The following is a 13,074-nucleotide window of genomic DNA, read 5'->3' on the forward strand; positions in this document are numbered from 1 at the left end:
GCACGCACCGTTTTACTTGAGCTACACAAAAGGAACATAGGGCTCAAACCACCAATGAAAACTGCAAAAGTGGATCATAGTCCAATGGAGGCAGTGGAAGAGCTATCTTCCCTTTTTTTAGGTATCCTGCTACATCTTATTCCACTCAGTCAGCAGGACAGCCAGTTTCAGGCCTTTCCTGGCCATTGAGAATCGCAGTTGAATAGGTTCCTCTTGCTGAGAGGCCTGCAGCTCTCCTGAGTAGGGGAGGCAGTGGTTGATGTTCGTACAAAATGCACTTAGGAGCGACGCTGAATCCCACGCCACAGAGGAGGGGATGGCAGAAGTGGTTTCACAAGATCAGGGTCATGGGGTAGGGTGGCTGGTAGCCAGGGAGAGGGTAGTTATCCGCAGCACTTCCTTTCCTCGTTAAGTTTGTCGAATGGGCACTGAGTGCTTGTGAAATGAGTGACCCCCATCTAGAATAACACTTATTGTTACGTGCATTTGAATGAGCACAGTGAAAAGTTTGTAATGTTGCTACTTTGTGCCACCTTAGGTACAGGATATCTAGGCACAGAAACTATAAGTTATTTAGAAATCAAGCATAGGATTGCAAAGTTTCTAAAAAGTACTTTAATTACTCAAAGTTCAGCATAAGAATAAAAGGTAACTTTATGAAGTACTTAAATAATACTACTTTCCACTGAGTCAGTGCCCGCCAGGCTTCAGAAGTGAAAGCTTCACTGCCTCCATGTGCCCAAGACTCACCTGCAGGACTCATCTCCCAGGCCGGCCTGGGCTCGGATTGCCTCCTAGTCTGGGCGCTGGCCCACGGCTCGACTCCAGGGCCTGCTTCCCTTGCTGCCACGGTCTCTGGCTTGTCACCCACGCCAGGCTGGACTCAGAATCGCCTCCATTCTCCATTCCTGCCAGTCCAGTTTAAAAAGGTCCAAGTTTTGGGGGTGGAGGGGAAGAAGAACTGCAGAAAAGGGAAGAAAAAGCAGGGGCTTAACTTGGCATGTTCCCCAGGACAGGATGACACTCTTCATTGGGCATCATTTACCCATCATAGGGATTCATGCCACAAAACTTAATTGAAGTGGAGACAGGAAGGTAGTGGGGCCCACAGCTATTGGTCTCTTGCCTGAATAAGTATACCTGCCACCAAGCCCTACTTACTACCCATAGGGAGGACCTCATCCTGACCAATGCAGATGGGACCTTGCCATGTGGGGAGGACAACTGTGGGCAGCATTTTACTGGCAGCTCCTCTGATGTCCCTCATTCAGAGGCACTCAGTATCTGAACAAGAGACCTGGGTTGGGGATGTGTGGGACCCACTGAGAGTCTGCCCCCTCGTCTTGCTGTCCCCAATTACCACATCATGGAGTATAATTAAGACGGAAGTGATAGGTTCTTAATTGTAAATGGGATCAAGGGTTATGGGGAGAATAAGGTTGAGAAACTTATCAGCCATGATTGAATGGCAGAGCAGACTCAATGGGCTGAATGGCCTAATTTCAGCTCCTATGTCTTATGGTCTTCTGGTCATATAACCTTTCTCCTGCCCTCATTCGCCTGCTTGAACCTTAGATATTATCGGCAGCAGCCAGTGGATTGCCAGTGGAGCTGTTGTTCAAGAGAGCTGCTAGCTTTTGGTTGGCCAATAGCTCTGCTGCTGGGGTCCTCAATCTGTAGGTGTGACCCCTATCACTTCCATTAAATATTACCAATATCCGAAGTTTATATTCTAAGAACTGCAATGTTTCATAGAATAAGGTTAAACAAATACTTTGCTCATAAGTTCCAGATTTTCCCCAACTGAACGACAGAAATAGTCCCCAATAAAAGTTTCTCCTTTCCTAATGTGATGCTTTTAGTATCAGATATCATTAATCATGCAGTTTTAAAGTTGACGTTCTGTGATGTTCAATGAATGCTTCAACAGTTTCAAAGACACTCCACCATAGCTTTGTCTGGAAGAACTGCCTCTTGGATGTAATTAATCTATTGGGGATTGTTTGCTTGAACAGCTCCTGAAACATGGATTGGATTAGATTCTCTGCTGTATGGAACCAGGCCCTTCGGCCTAACAAGTCCACATTGACTCTCTGAAGAATAACCCACCCAGACCCATTCCCCTACCCTATATTTACCTCTGTCTAATGCACCGAACACTATGGGCAATTTAGCATGGCCAATTCACCTGACCTGCACATCTTTGGACTGTGGGAGAAAACCGGAGCACCCGGAGGAAACCCATGCAGACACGGGGAGAATGTGCAAACTCCACACAGACAGTTGCCTGAGGCTGGAATTGAACCTGGGTCCCTGGCACTGTGAGACAGTAGTGCTAGCCACTGTGCCACCCCTTTTTTCTTTGCTTTTTCTTTTAAGTAACCCACCCAGACCGATTTCCCCCATCCTATATTTACACCTGACTAATACACCTAACCTACACATCCTTGAACACTATGGGCAATTTAGCATGGCCAACTCACCTTACCTGCGCATCTTTGGAATGTGGGAGGAACCTGGAGCACCCAGAGGAAACCATTACAGACGGTAGCCGGAGACTGGAATCAAACCCAGGTCCCTGGTGCTGTGAGGCAACAGGGCTAACCACTGAGCCACCACCTAACCCTGGGTGGAATGGGGGTTCAAGGACAATAAAACTGATTAAAGTAATTACTGATGAGACATACCAATCATTTTAACATTTCATTTGTGTCAGCCAAAATGGTGGCGTGTAAATGGGTCGTCAATTACTTGTGATAATTTTCCCAGTTAAATTGATTACAAACATTTTTAGCACTAGGAGCTCAGCGCTCTCACCCCTGAATTAAGAGATTGTTGGTTGGCATTCCACCCAGGCGTTTGAGACAGAATGTGGGCTGGTGGAGGTGCTTTTTGTGGGGAGATGGGGATACACTGAAGCCAGGTAAAAACAATGACTGCAGATGCTGGAAACCAGATTCTGGATTAGTAGTGCTGGAAAAGCACAGCAGTTCAGGCAGCATCCGAGGAGCAGTAAAATCGATTTTCGGGCAAAAGCCTGATGAAGGGCTTTTGACCGAAACGTCGATTTTACTGCTCGGATGCTGCCTGAATTGTTGTGCTTTTCCACCACCACTAATCCAGATACACTGAAGCCAATCTGCCCTCTCAGATGGATGCAATGATTCCAAAAGCATAGTGTCAAAGCAAAAACAGGCTTGGTCCCATTGGTGTTTATCCTTTGGCAACATTACCAAAATAGATTCTCTGGCCATTATGTTACTGATGTTTGTGGGATATTTTTGTGTGCTATTTGGCTACTGCTTTTCTTAAAGTACAACAGTGACGCCATTTTGAAAGTACTTCATTGGTGTAAAGAGCCTTGGGATCTCTTAAGGTCTTAAATGGTATTATATAAATTATAGTAGTTTTTTTTTCTTCGCAGTATGCTGTCCATATCAAATGTATCATCTGCAAAAGTCTATAATCCTTCAGAGAAAGGGAATTCAAGCCCTGTAGTTATTGTGGATATTAAAATGTGAGATTTGATTGATGACCATTATAATGATTTTACTATGCGTGTAAGAGATGGCCAACACAGACAAGAGAAATGGCAGTATTTCACAGGAGTAAAACCAAAAATCTTTCCCTGACGGTCTGTAATGGTTAAAATCAAGGCTTGAGACATTTAAACAAATAGAGCAGCAAATAATGAAGTGCTATTTTGTCAAATATTTCTTGTTTAGTTCTGTTGCAGTACTGATACTTAATTCCATCACATAACAAAATATTTGATAAAAATCAACATTTTTGTGATAGACATTTGATAGCATGTGAACTAATTTTTCGTAAATAATTTAAAGTTCTGTTCTACTTTTTTGTTGAATCTTTTGTGCTTATGAATCAGATAGAAGGTAGTATTTCAGTAACTAAATGATTTTCTGTGCCAACACTACCACCCGATATCAGGTCCAGCACGGTCCAAACATAGATCATTCCACACCCTGATTTACTTTGCAAAAGAAATGGAGAAATTTTACATGTATGATGTATTTACATGATGTATGTGAATTTGCATAAAAGTACTGTAGTTTTTCGACCTGAAGATGATTTTCTCCCATGACAGCATAGGTAGACATGACAAATTTGTCAAAATTTGTCAGACAATAACCACTCTAATCAAGAGAGAGTCTAACCATCTCCCATTGACATCTAGTGGCATGACCATCAGTGTATCCCCTACAATCATATCCATTGACTAGAACAAAACCAGCCATATTAATGCTGTGGTTTCAACAGCAGCTTAGCGTCTAGATGAAACAACTATACAGAGACCAATATCCCGTCAACAAGTCACCCTTTAATTACAAGTGCACAGTACACTGGCTGTGGGCAGCTAGCTCAGAGGTAGTCCCAGAAATCAGGAAGTTCTGAATCTCCTGTTTATATCAGTCAGCCAGGGCTCCCTGATTAGCCCAGTTAACAACCCAATCAAGGATCTCACAGTCAATAAGATCCACCTTGTTGTAGTCACTACACTGGGAATGCTGCAGTAACTCAGCCCTCGAGTTCCTTAAGCCTGTCCATCTTCTACAAGGCACAAATTTAACTTTTGTGTCCTGGTTTTCGGTTACCTAGATGAGTGCAGTTCCAATAACTCTCAGGAGTTCGACATAATCCAAGACAAAACTTTACATTTGATTAGTGCCAGCTCTGCTACCTTCACCGTTCACTTCCTCCATCACAGCATAGTTCACTATCTATTAAATGTACTGCAACAAGCCTCCTTCAATGGCACCCTCCAAACCCATGACCTCTGCCACCTAGAAAGTCTAGGGTAGCAGATCCTGACTTGGAATTACTGTGATGATCCTTCAATGTTGTTAGGTCAAAATCCTGGAACTCACATCCTAATTGTACTGGTCAGCATAGTTGCTCTGTTTAGATTGCAATCTTTCAAGATGTCTTACCACCCCCCACCCTCTGTATGGCAATTAGCAATGGGCAATAATCAATCTTGGAATTATTTTGGTGCAGAAATCGGTCCAGGTGGGATGTTCTTTGGAAGATTCGTGCCGTATCGCGAGGCTAAATGGCCTCTTCTGCATTTTTATGATTCTACTGCTGACTCTTTGGTCAAGTACTCTTGAATATCCTATATTAACCTTGGACAAATTAAAGTATTATGTAGCTCATCAAACTTGCCCACTTACCTGCTTTCTTGCTATATCAATGTGTTTTTTGAAGTAACTACCTCTGATTGTTCTGTTTTCAGGTTAATCTAAATATTAAGGTTATTGAAAGAGACATCTCATTCATTATATATATTTATAAAATGTGTACTTTCTGTTATTTGATATCTTCAATGTCCAGAGTAGCTGAAATGTGGTGCATGTCATTGCTGCTTGTTATCAATCATATTTTAGATTTTGTTCATTTATTTCCCAAGTGGAAAAAGGTTTTGTTCAGAATGGTATTGTAATTGGATTCACAGCTATGCTTGTTCACTCTGGAAGAAAGTAGCTTCCATATTTGTGTAAAATTCAGATCAATCAGTGATCTTGCAACCTTAGGTTTAACCTTTTCTTTAACCAAGGTAAAGACTAGCTTAGATTCTCTACAGTATGGAAACAAGCTCTTCGGCACAACAAGTCCACATCGACCCTCCGAAGAGTAACCATCCCAGACCCATTCCCTTACATTTATCCCTGACTAACACACGATGAAGGGCTTATGCCCGAAACGTCGAATTTCCTATTCCTTGGATGCTGCCTGACCTGCTGTGCTTTAACCAGCAACACATTTTCAACAACACCTAACACTATGGGCAATTTAGCATGGCCAATTCATCTGACCTGCACATCTTTGGATTGTGGGAGGAAACTGGACCACTAGGAGGAAACCCAGGCAGACTCGTGGATAATGTGAAAATTCCACACAGATAGTCGCCTGAGGCAGGGAACAAACCTGTGACTCTGGTGCTGTGAGGCAGCGGTGCTAACCCCTTAGCCACTGTGCTGCCCATTGGGTAAAGATTGGGTTGTGGTTTGGTCTGCTCCTCTCAGTTCTTCTGACTGAATTTGATTTTTGGAATTTCTATAACTCTAAGAAATAGAACAACATTTACTCATAGCATGAAAAGTTCATTTTATGACACTAGAGAAAACTGTGTAAGATATCAGGAGCAGCTTTGGCTGCTGGGGGTGTGATGGGGCTACCTTTAGAGTATGAAAATGAATTATTGTGCTTTGGTAAAAATTCTGGTCAGTGTGCTGCTGTTGGCTGCCCATGTCACGCATGATGATATAAGGGAGGATGTTATTGCCTTTAAATGAGCTAGAAAGCAATGGAAATGTTGCAAAACAAAGAAAATTTCTTGAATGAAAAAGTGATTGAGAGAGTGGGGAATAATCCCACTGAACTCTAAGAAAAAGAAAACAGCAGAGAATATAACTGCATCAAGAAAAAGCAACCAGTGTCTTTGAGACATAAGCACAGAAAGCAACCAGTAAATGGTTCGATTCTTTTAATGTTCTTTTTGTATTCATGAGTAAAGCTCATATTATTTTCTTCATATTGAAGAAAATAATGTACCAAGTCCAAAAGGATGTTAATGTTATTTAAATGGAGTTTATGTTCAATCAGCTTTGATAAAGGGAAACTGGTCAATTGAGACCCACCTGTAATAATGTTGCCTTGACACTTCGTATGCGTTTACATTGGCACAGAGCCAGCATACATTGGTGAACTTGTTCGTTCAGCTGTGGAGCTCATCAGGTTTGGTTAAAAGAATGTAAGATTTTGTGAAGTTAATTTCACAGACTCTGTGATAGAGTACTGTTTAATAGTGAGATTTTCTTTAAAATGTGTTTTATGTTGGGCAGGTGCAAACAATCGCAGTATGGCAGCAAGAAGTGGCAGATTTATGGCATATGTGCCAGCAGTCTTCTGTGAACCTGAAACCTGGTGGCAGCTATGACCCAACCCAGTTCCCGCTGACAGCTCACATACTTGAATCAGTGAACTTTCAGTTGCTAAATCTGTCACATTTAACATTGAAAAGATGGGCATCCAGCAGAAATACCAAGTGAGCTATTTGTATGAATGAAATAAATAAAAATGCTCTCAAATGAATGAACTTCTGGTTGACCTATCAAAGGAATTTGTAATAAAAAGAAACAAATGGATTTGGTGCTAAATCTTTAGTTATTAGACAAGGCTGTTGATGCATTTTTCAGATAAAAGCTGTTGAAGCAAGAAACTCAGCAGTTTCACTGAATCTTGGAGATAAGGGCAAGCCATGCTGTAGATTTCTTTTTGGATTAAACATGTCTCACTCGCTTTCATATCTCTATTCATCCATGTTTTAGTCTGAGTCAACAGTGTACCTGCTACGGGTGAACAGTTTTCACCAAAGTAAGCTTCACAGCATGGAATTGAATAATTCAGTCTCCAAATTAACCTAATGTTTCAGATTATGTGTTTCTGTCACATTCTTGATGATTTATTGTCTGCTCTGTTTGGTACTGCAGTGTTTAACAGCATTGTACTTTCTAGATTTGTGTAAACTTCAGCAAAAGTTATATCAGTAACTTTTTTGCAGTCTTATGTTTGACCTTTTTTTTAACCAAGATAAAAATGTGTAGAAAGGTTGGGTTGTGACTTAGTCTGCTTTACTCAGTTCTTCTAACTGAAATTAATTTCTGGAATTCTGTAGGTCGAATTAAGAAGTAAAATAACATTTGCTTATACTGATACTATGCTGCCATTGTCCCAGAGGACAGATTTGCATACAAGTTCTACATCGAGCTTGCAAATTGTGCAAATGTCTGGTTGCCTTCCACACCCTTAACCTCTACCACTTGGTGGGACAAGGGACACAACAAGCACATGCAAGTTCTCTTTGAAGTTACACAACATCCTGACTCCGAGCTGTGAAATTGTTCCTTCTTTGTCAATGAGTCAAAATCCAAGAAGTCCCTTCCTGACAGTACTGTGGGTAGATCTAAATCAGAAGATGGCTGAGCATCACAAGGATAATGTCAAAATTACTGTTCCACTCAAAATAACTCATTAAACCAATGATAGTTAGCTTTACTGAATTCTTTGTGATTAACTTTTTTTAATAACAAATCTTTTCAATGTGCATTGAGTTTAGTGGAATCACATCTATACTTTTAAAAAAAATCATAGAATCGTACAGTACAGAAGAGGCCTGTTGGGTCTGTACTGCCCATCTGTGCTATACTATTGGGTACTACCTATACAAGTCCCACTTTCCCGCAAGCTGGTTGTCTTAAATATTATGGTACTTCAGTTGTTCATCCATGAACGTTTTTAAGGTTGTGAGATTACCCACCTCACCTACCCTTCCAGGCAGTGCACACTGACCCTAACCACCTTCTGGGTGAAAACAGATTTCCTCCTCTCCCCTCTGAATTTCCTGCTTTTTACTTTACAAGTGCGTCTTCTTGTTCTTGACACTTAAACTAAGGGGAACAGCTGCTTTCTATCCACCTTGTTTGTGCCCCTCATAATCTTTTACAGGTCTAGCAGTTCTTATCTAAATCATCACTGCTCCAAAGAAAACAACCTGAGCTTAAACAATCTCTCTTCAGAGCTGAAATGTTCCATCCCAGGTAGCATCTTGGTGAATATCCACTGTACCCCTTCCAATGGAATTGCATCCTCACTATAGTGCCAAGACCAGAACTATGCAGAGTACTCCAGTATGACCCAGCCAGAGTTCTGTACAGCTTCAACATGATCTCCTTATTCTTATAATCTAAGCTTTGACCGATAAAGGCAAGCAATCCCTATGCCTTCTTAACTAATCTGTTCAGCTGCCCAGTCATCTTAAGGGATCTGTCAACAAGAACCCCACATTACCTCTATTTGTCTACCTTCCCAGTGTCCTGCAATTCATCGAATACTCTCATCTTGTTATTTCCTCCAAACAGCATCACCTTAAGGTTAAATTCCATCTAACATTGATCTGCCTAACTGACCAATTTGTTTTTGTATCTTCCTACAATCTAAGACCTTCCTCCTTACTGTCAACCACACAGCCAAACTTTGTATCATCTGTTTATTGTCCATCCCACATCCTCATCTGCATCATTTATGAATATCACAAACAATAATGGATCTGGGATATGGATGACACTGGCTGGGCCAGCAATTATTCCCATTTCTAATTACCTAGAGGGGCAGTTAAGAGTCAATCGCATTGTTGTGAGTCCGGAGTTACATCTAAGCCAGACATTCCTTTGTGTATACTTTGCATTGCTCGTACGTTAGAGTCATAGAGATGTACAGCATGGAAAGTGACCCTTCAGTCTAACCCATCCATGCCGACTAAATCTCCTAAACCAATCTAGTCCCATTTGCCAGCATTTGTACCATATCCCTTTCAACCCTTCCTCTACTGATGTACCCATTCAAATGTGTTTTAAATGTTGTAGTTGTACCAGTCTCCACCACTTCCTCTGGCAGCTCATTCCATACATGTACTACCCTCTGCGTGAAACAGTTGTCCCTTAGGTCCCTTTTAAATCTTTCCCCTCTCACCTGAAACCTATGCCCTCTAGTTCTGGACTCCCCACTCTGAGGAAAAGGCCTTGTCTATTTACCCTATCCATATCCCTCATGATTTTATTAACTTCTTTAAGTCACCCCCTCATATGTTGGAATTCTTTTTGTGTCTTGAGCTCCAAGGATCAGTTAATTATTTGTCAGATTTTATTTGCTATTAGGAATGAGCAGTAGTTCTATTTCAGTGGGGATTACAATAAAAATGCCAACATAATGGAAGTTTCTTCAACGTGGCCCTCTGTGAATGCACCCCCTTTGTTAAAATTATGACTTGAAACTGAGGTCCTCAGCCAAGATGTTTAATGGTTACACCTTTTATTCCAGGAAGAAACAAGAAATTAATAAAATGTTTGATGTAATATATGCACCATGTTGTTCACTATAAAATATCTGCTTCTTTGAGGCCTCAGATTTGATGTGGAACTAAATTGATGACTGTGGGTTCAGTCAGAGTGGAATATCAAGCAGGACCTGCCAATACCAGATTTTTTTTTTGCATTGAAGATGTTTAAATAGTAACTTCTATTCGGCCAAGAGTGTAAAAGTGTTATGTTCCTCATTTCTTTTATATCATTTACTGATAGGTTTAATGGATTTTAGATGTGCCTTTTGTTGCATATCTCAAGAAGTAGAAGGGAAATTTGGAAGTGAAACTTTGAATTTTCTTATTGCTGCAATGGTTAGACTTAAACCTAAGGAAGCTTCATGAGGTTAGTTCATGCCTGCTGCCAAAAATGTCTTCCAACTGTGAAGCAGTTTGGAGGCAGGCGGTCAATAACGGCTGTTTTAAGATGATTTTGCGACCTCACTGGCCCTTGGTCACTTGCTGATCCTGCCGTTTCAATGGGGCTACCTTCACTTAGACAGGCTCGAGGGCCATTGAAGCCAAAGTCTTCAGTCTCCGGTAATGGCAGCAATGAGCATGCCGGATCATAATTGCTGCCAACTCCAATCCAGGTCAGGGTAATCCTTCCATTGTGCTGGACTGGCCGGGATCGATTCTGTTAATTTCTTCGCCGTTGTGCAGACCAACCCTGCTAGTCTGTGATCTGCCTCAATAGTGCCCAACTACCCATTGAGGCTGCCCTTTCTCTCGAGCTATAGGCTCTGATTGGGAAGACAGCTTTGAGTGTATGTTTATTGACTTTGGAATGATGGTGAATGCTAAGTCAATCACTTGGGAATCTACTAGCTGGCAGATCACTGAGCAAGTCTCCCTGTCTGCAAGGGCAGGCTCAGACCACCATTTGCTTGTGGTATTGGGGTCCTGTAGTCCATAGCAAAACACAGCCCAAACAATCTGCTTTTTGTGATGACATTTGGTTGGGACAGAAGAAGGTTCCTGTAATAAAGAAAATACAGTTTAATGAAATGTTCGACATTATTTATTAATTATTTGGAAGATTTGTTAATTAATCACAAATCTCTTATGAGTTTATCTTGCCAAATTGGTATTTTACTGTCGATGCACTTTTATACATCAAATTCATTTTCTTCAAACTGTTATCTATTGCAAAGCTTGGAACCAAGGTGGGTGGTTTGTAGAGACTGAACAATTGTATATGGAACAACTTTTAGAATACTGCTGGCAATTCTGGTCGCCCTCCTGTAGGAAGGATGTTGTTAAACCTGAGAGGGTGCAGAAAAAATTTAAAGGATGTTGTCGGGACTGAAGGGGTTGCTTATAGGGAAAGACTAAATAGGCTGGGGCATTTTTCCCCTGGATCATTGGAGGCTGAGGGGAGACCTTAAAGGTATCTTAAGAGTGAATAGCCAAGGTCTTTTTACTCCGGTGGGCAAGTCCAAAACTAAATTGTATAGTTTTAAGGTGAGAAGGGAAAAATTTAAAAGGGGTAAATGGTCATGCAGAGGGTGGTGTGTGTCTGAAATGAGCTGCCAGAAGAAGTGGTGGAGGCTGGTACAATTGCAGCATTTAAAAGGCATCTGGATGGGTATATGAATCAGAATGGTTTGGAGGGATATGGGCCAAATGCTGGCAAATGGGACTAGGTAAGTTTGGGATGTCTGGTTGGTGTGGATGAGTTGGACTATGCTGTATTATATCTTTGTGGAGTTTAGAAATTTCTTTAAGTTCAGGATGAAATTATATTATGAGTGCAAGTTCTTTTGCATATTTTACTTATAATAGAGATTGCATTCTCGACTTCATCACAACTTATTTAACCCTATTTATTTGCTGGTCCTGCTTATTGAAGGCTAGCATCTGTAATGGTTCACTCAGGAGGAGCCCATGTCAATGACTAATCACAGCATTAGTATGTATTAAGTGTTGTTTCATGTTCAACTACAACTACAAACAATGGTCAACATTTAAGAAGCTGATGATTGTAAGTACTGCAGGCAAATTAAATGTGAAAATGGCTATTAAACAAGATCTGATCATCCTTGACAAGAAAGTACTTCAGTGGATTTCTAGAATGCCATTTGAACTGAGCTTACCTTTTGTCTTTCAGACACATACTGGAGAGAAAGAGAAAATTTGTCCATATTGTGGCCAGAAGTTTGCTAGCAATGGAACGTTGCGTGTGCACATTCGAAGCCACACAGGTACACATTGGCATATTTGGGGATTGTCACCTATATTAGTTGTTATTTTTATTTACAGTGTGGTGTACAGTGAGCTGCCAATTTGACATAGTGGACTATGAAATGTTCGCCTGTGAGTTTGCAATGTGTTCCAACGAAAAAGCATGTTTTTCAACCTTAGTTGCACTAAATTGGCAGAAATGATGATTGGAGGGGACGTGTGTTTTATTAATGCTGAGGAAAATCAGACTAATCTCTATTAGCTGCTGTCAGCTGAGGAATGAATTCCATTCCAGTGCCCTAGTAACAACAATACATCACTCTAGCTGACTAAATTTTGAAACAATTGCAGTGACTTTGATTTTTTTATTTTTCTATATATATCATAGTACAAGAGTTCTCAGCTATTTTACTTCTGAGGCTCCCTCCTACGTTATAGATATTCCATAGATCTCTACTAAAACTGAAATATTATTCTTGTATAAAAATAATTATACAATTAAACATTAAGGTTTATTCTTTGCTTTACTGACTAATTTGGTTCATTTTGCTGATACCACTCAAAACTAGCAGTAAATTCACGCACAACAAGATTCCAAAGTGCTCAGAGCAAAGTGTGCAGAGGACATTGAAAATCTGCAGAGCTATAGAGATAGGTTAAGACAGAGGACAAGAGTCTGGCAGATGGAGTACACTTATGTTAAATGTGAGGTAATCTATTTTGGTAGGGCTAACAGCAAAATGGACTATTATTTAAAGGGTGAGTAATCACAGCATGCTGCTGTGCTGAGGGACCTGGGTGCCCTTGTGCATGAATCTTAAAATATTGGTTTGGAGGTGCAGCAGGTAATTAAGAAGGCAAATGGAATATTGTCCTTCTTTGCTAGAGGAATGGAGTTTAAAAATAGGGAAGTTCTACTGCAGTGGTATAGTGTGCTGGTGAGACTAAAGTAC

General features: G+C 40.9%; 1 protein-coding gene across 3 annotated transcripts in view; it reads left to right on the forward strand.

Moving 5' to 3' along the window:
* Window positions 1–13,074, forward strand: part of prdm5 (PR domain containing 5) — a 328,285-nt gene that overhangs the window by 187,202 nt on the left and 128,009 nt on the right. For all 3 annotated transcript variants that reach the window (XM_060832378.1, XM_060832359.1, XM_060832368.1), the window contains one exon: window positions 12,048–12,141. In XM_060832378.1, the coding sequence (XP_060688361.1) occupies window positions 12,048–12,141 (94 nt within the window). The remainder of the gene's footprint in view (window positions 1–12,047; window positions 12,142–13,074) is intronic.

Source organism: Hemiscyllium ocellatum, chromosome 1 (assembly GCF_020745735.1).
Source record: "Hemiscyllium ocellatum isolate sHemOce1 chromosome 1, sHemOce1.pat.X.cur, whole genome shotgun sequence".
NCBI classification, from domain to species: Eukaryota; Metazoa; Chordata; class Chondrichthyes; order Orectolobiformes; family Hemiscylliidae; genus Hemiscyllium; species Hemiscyllium ocellatum.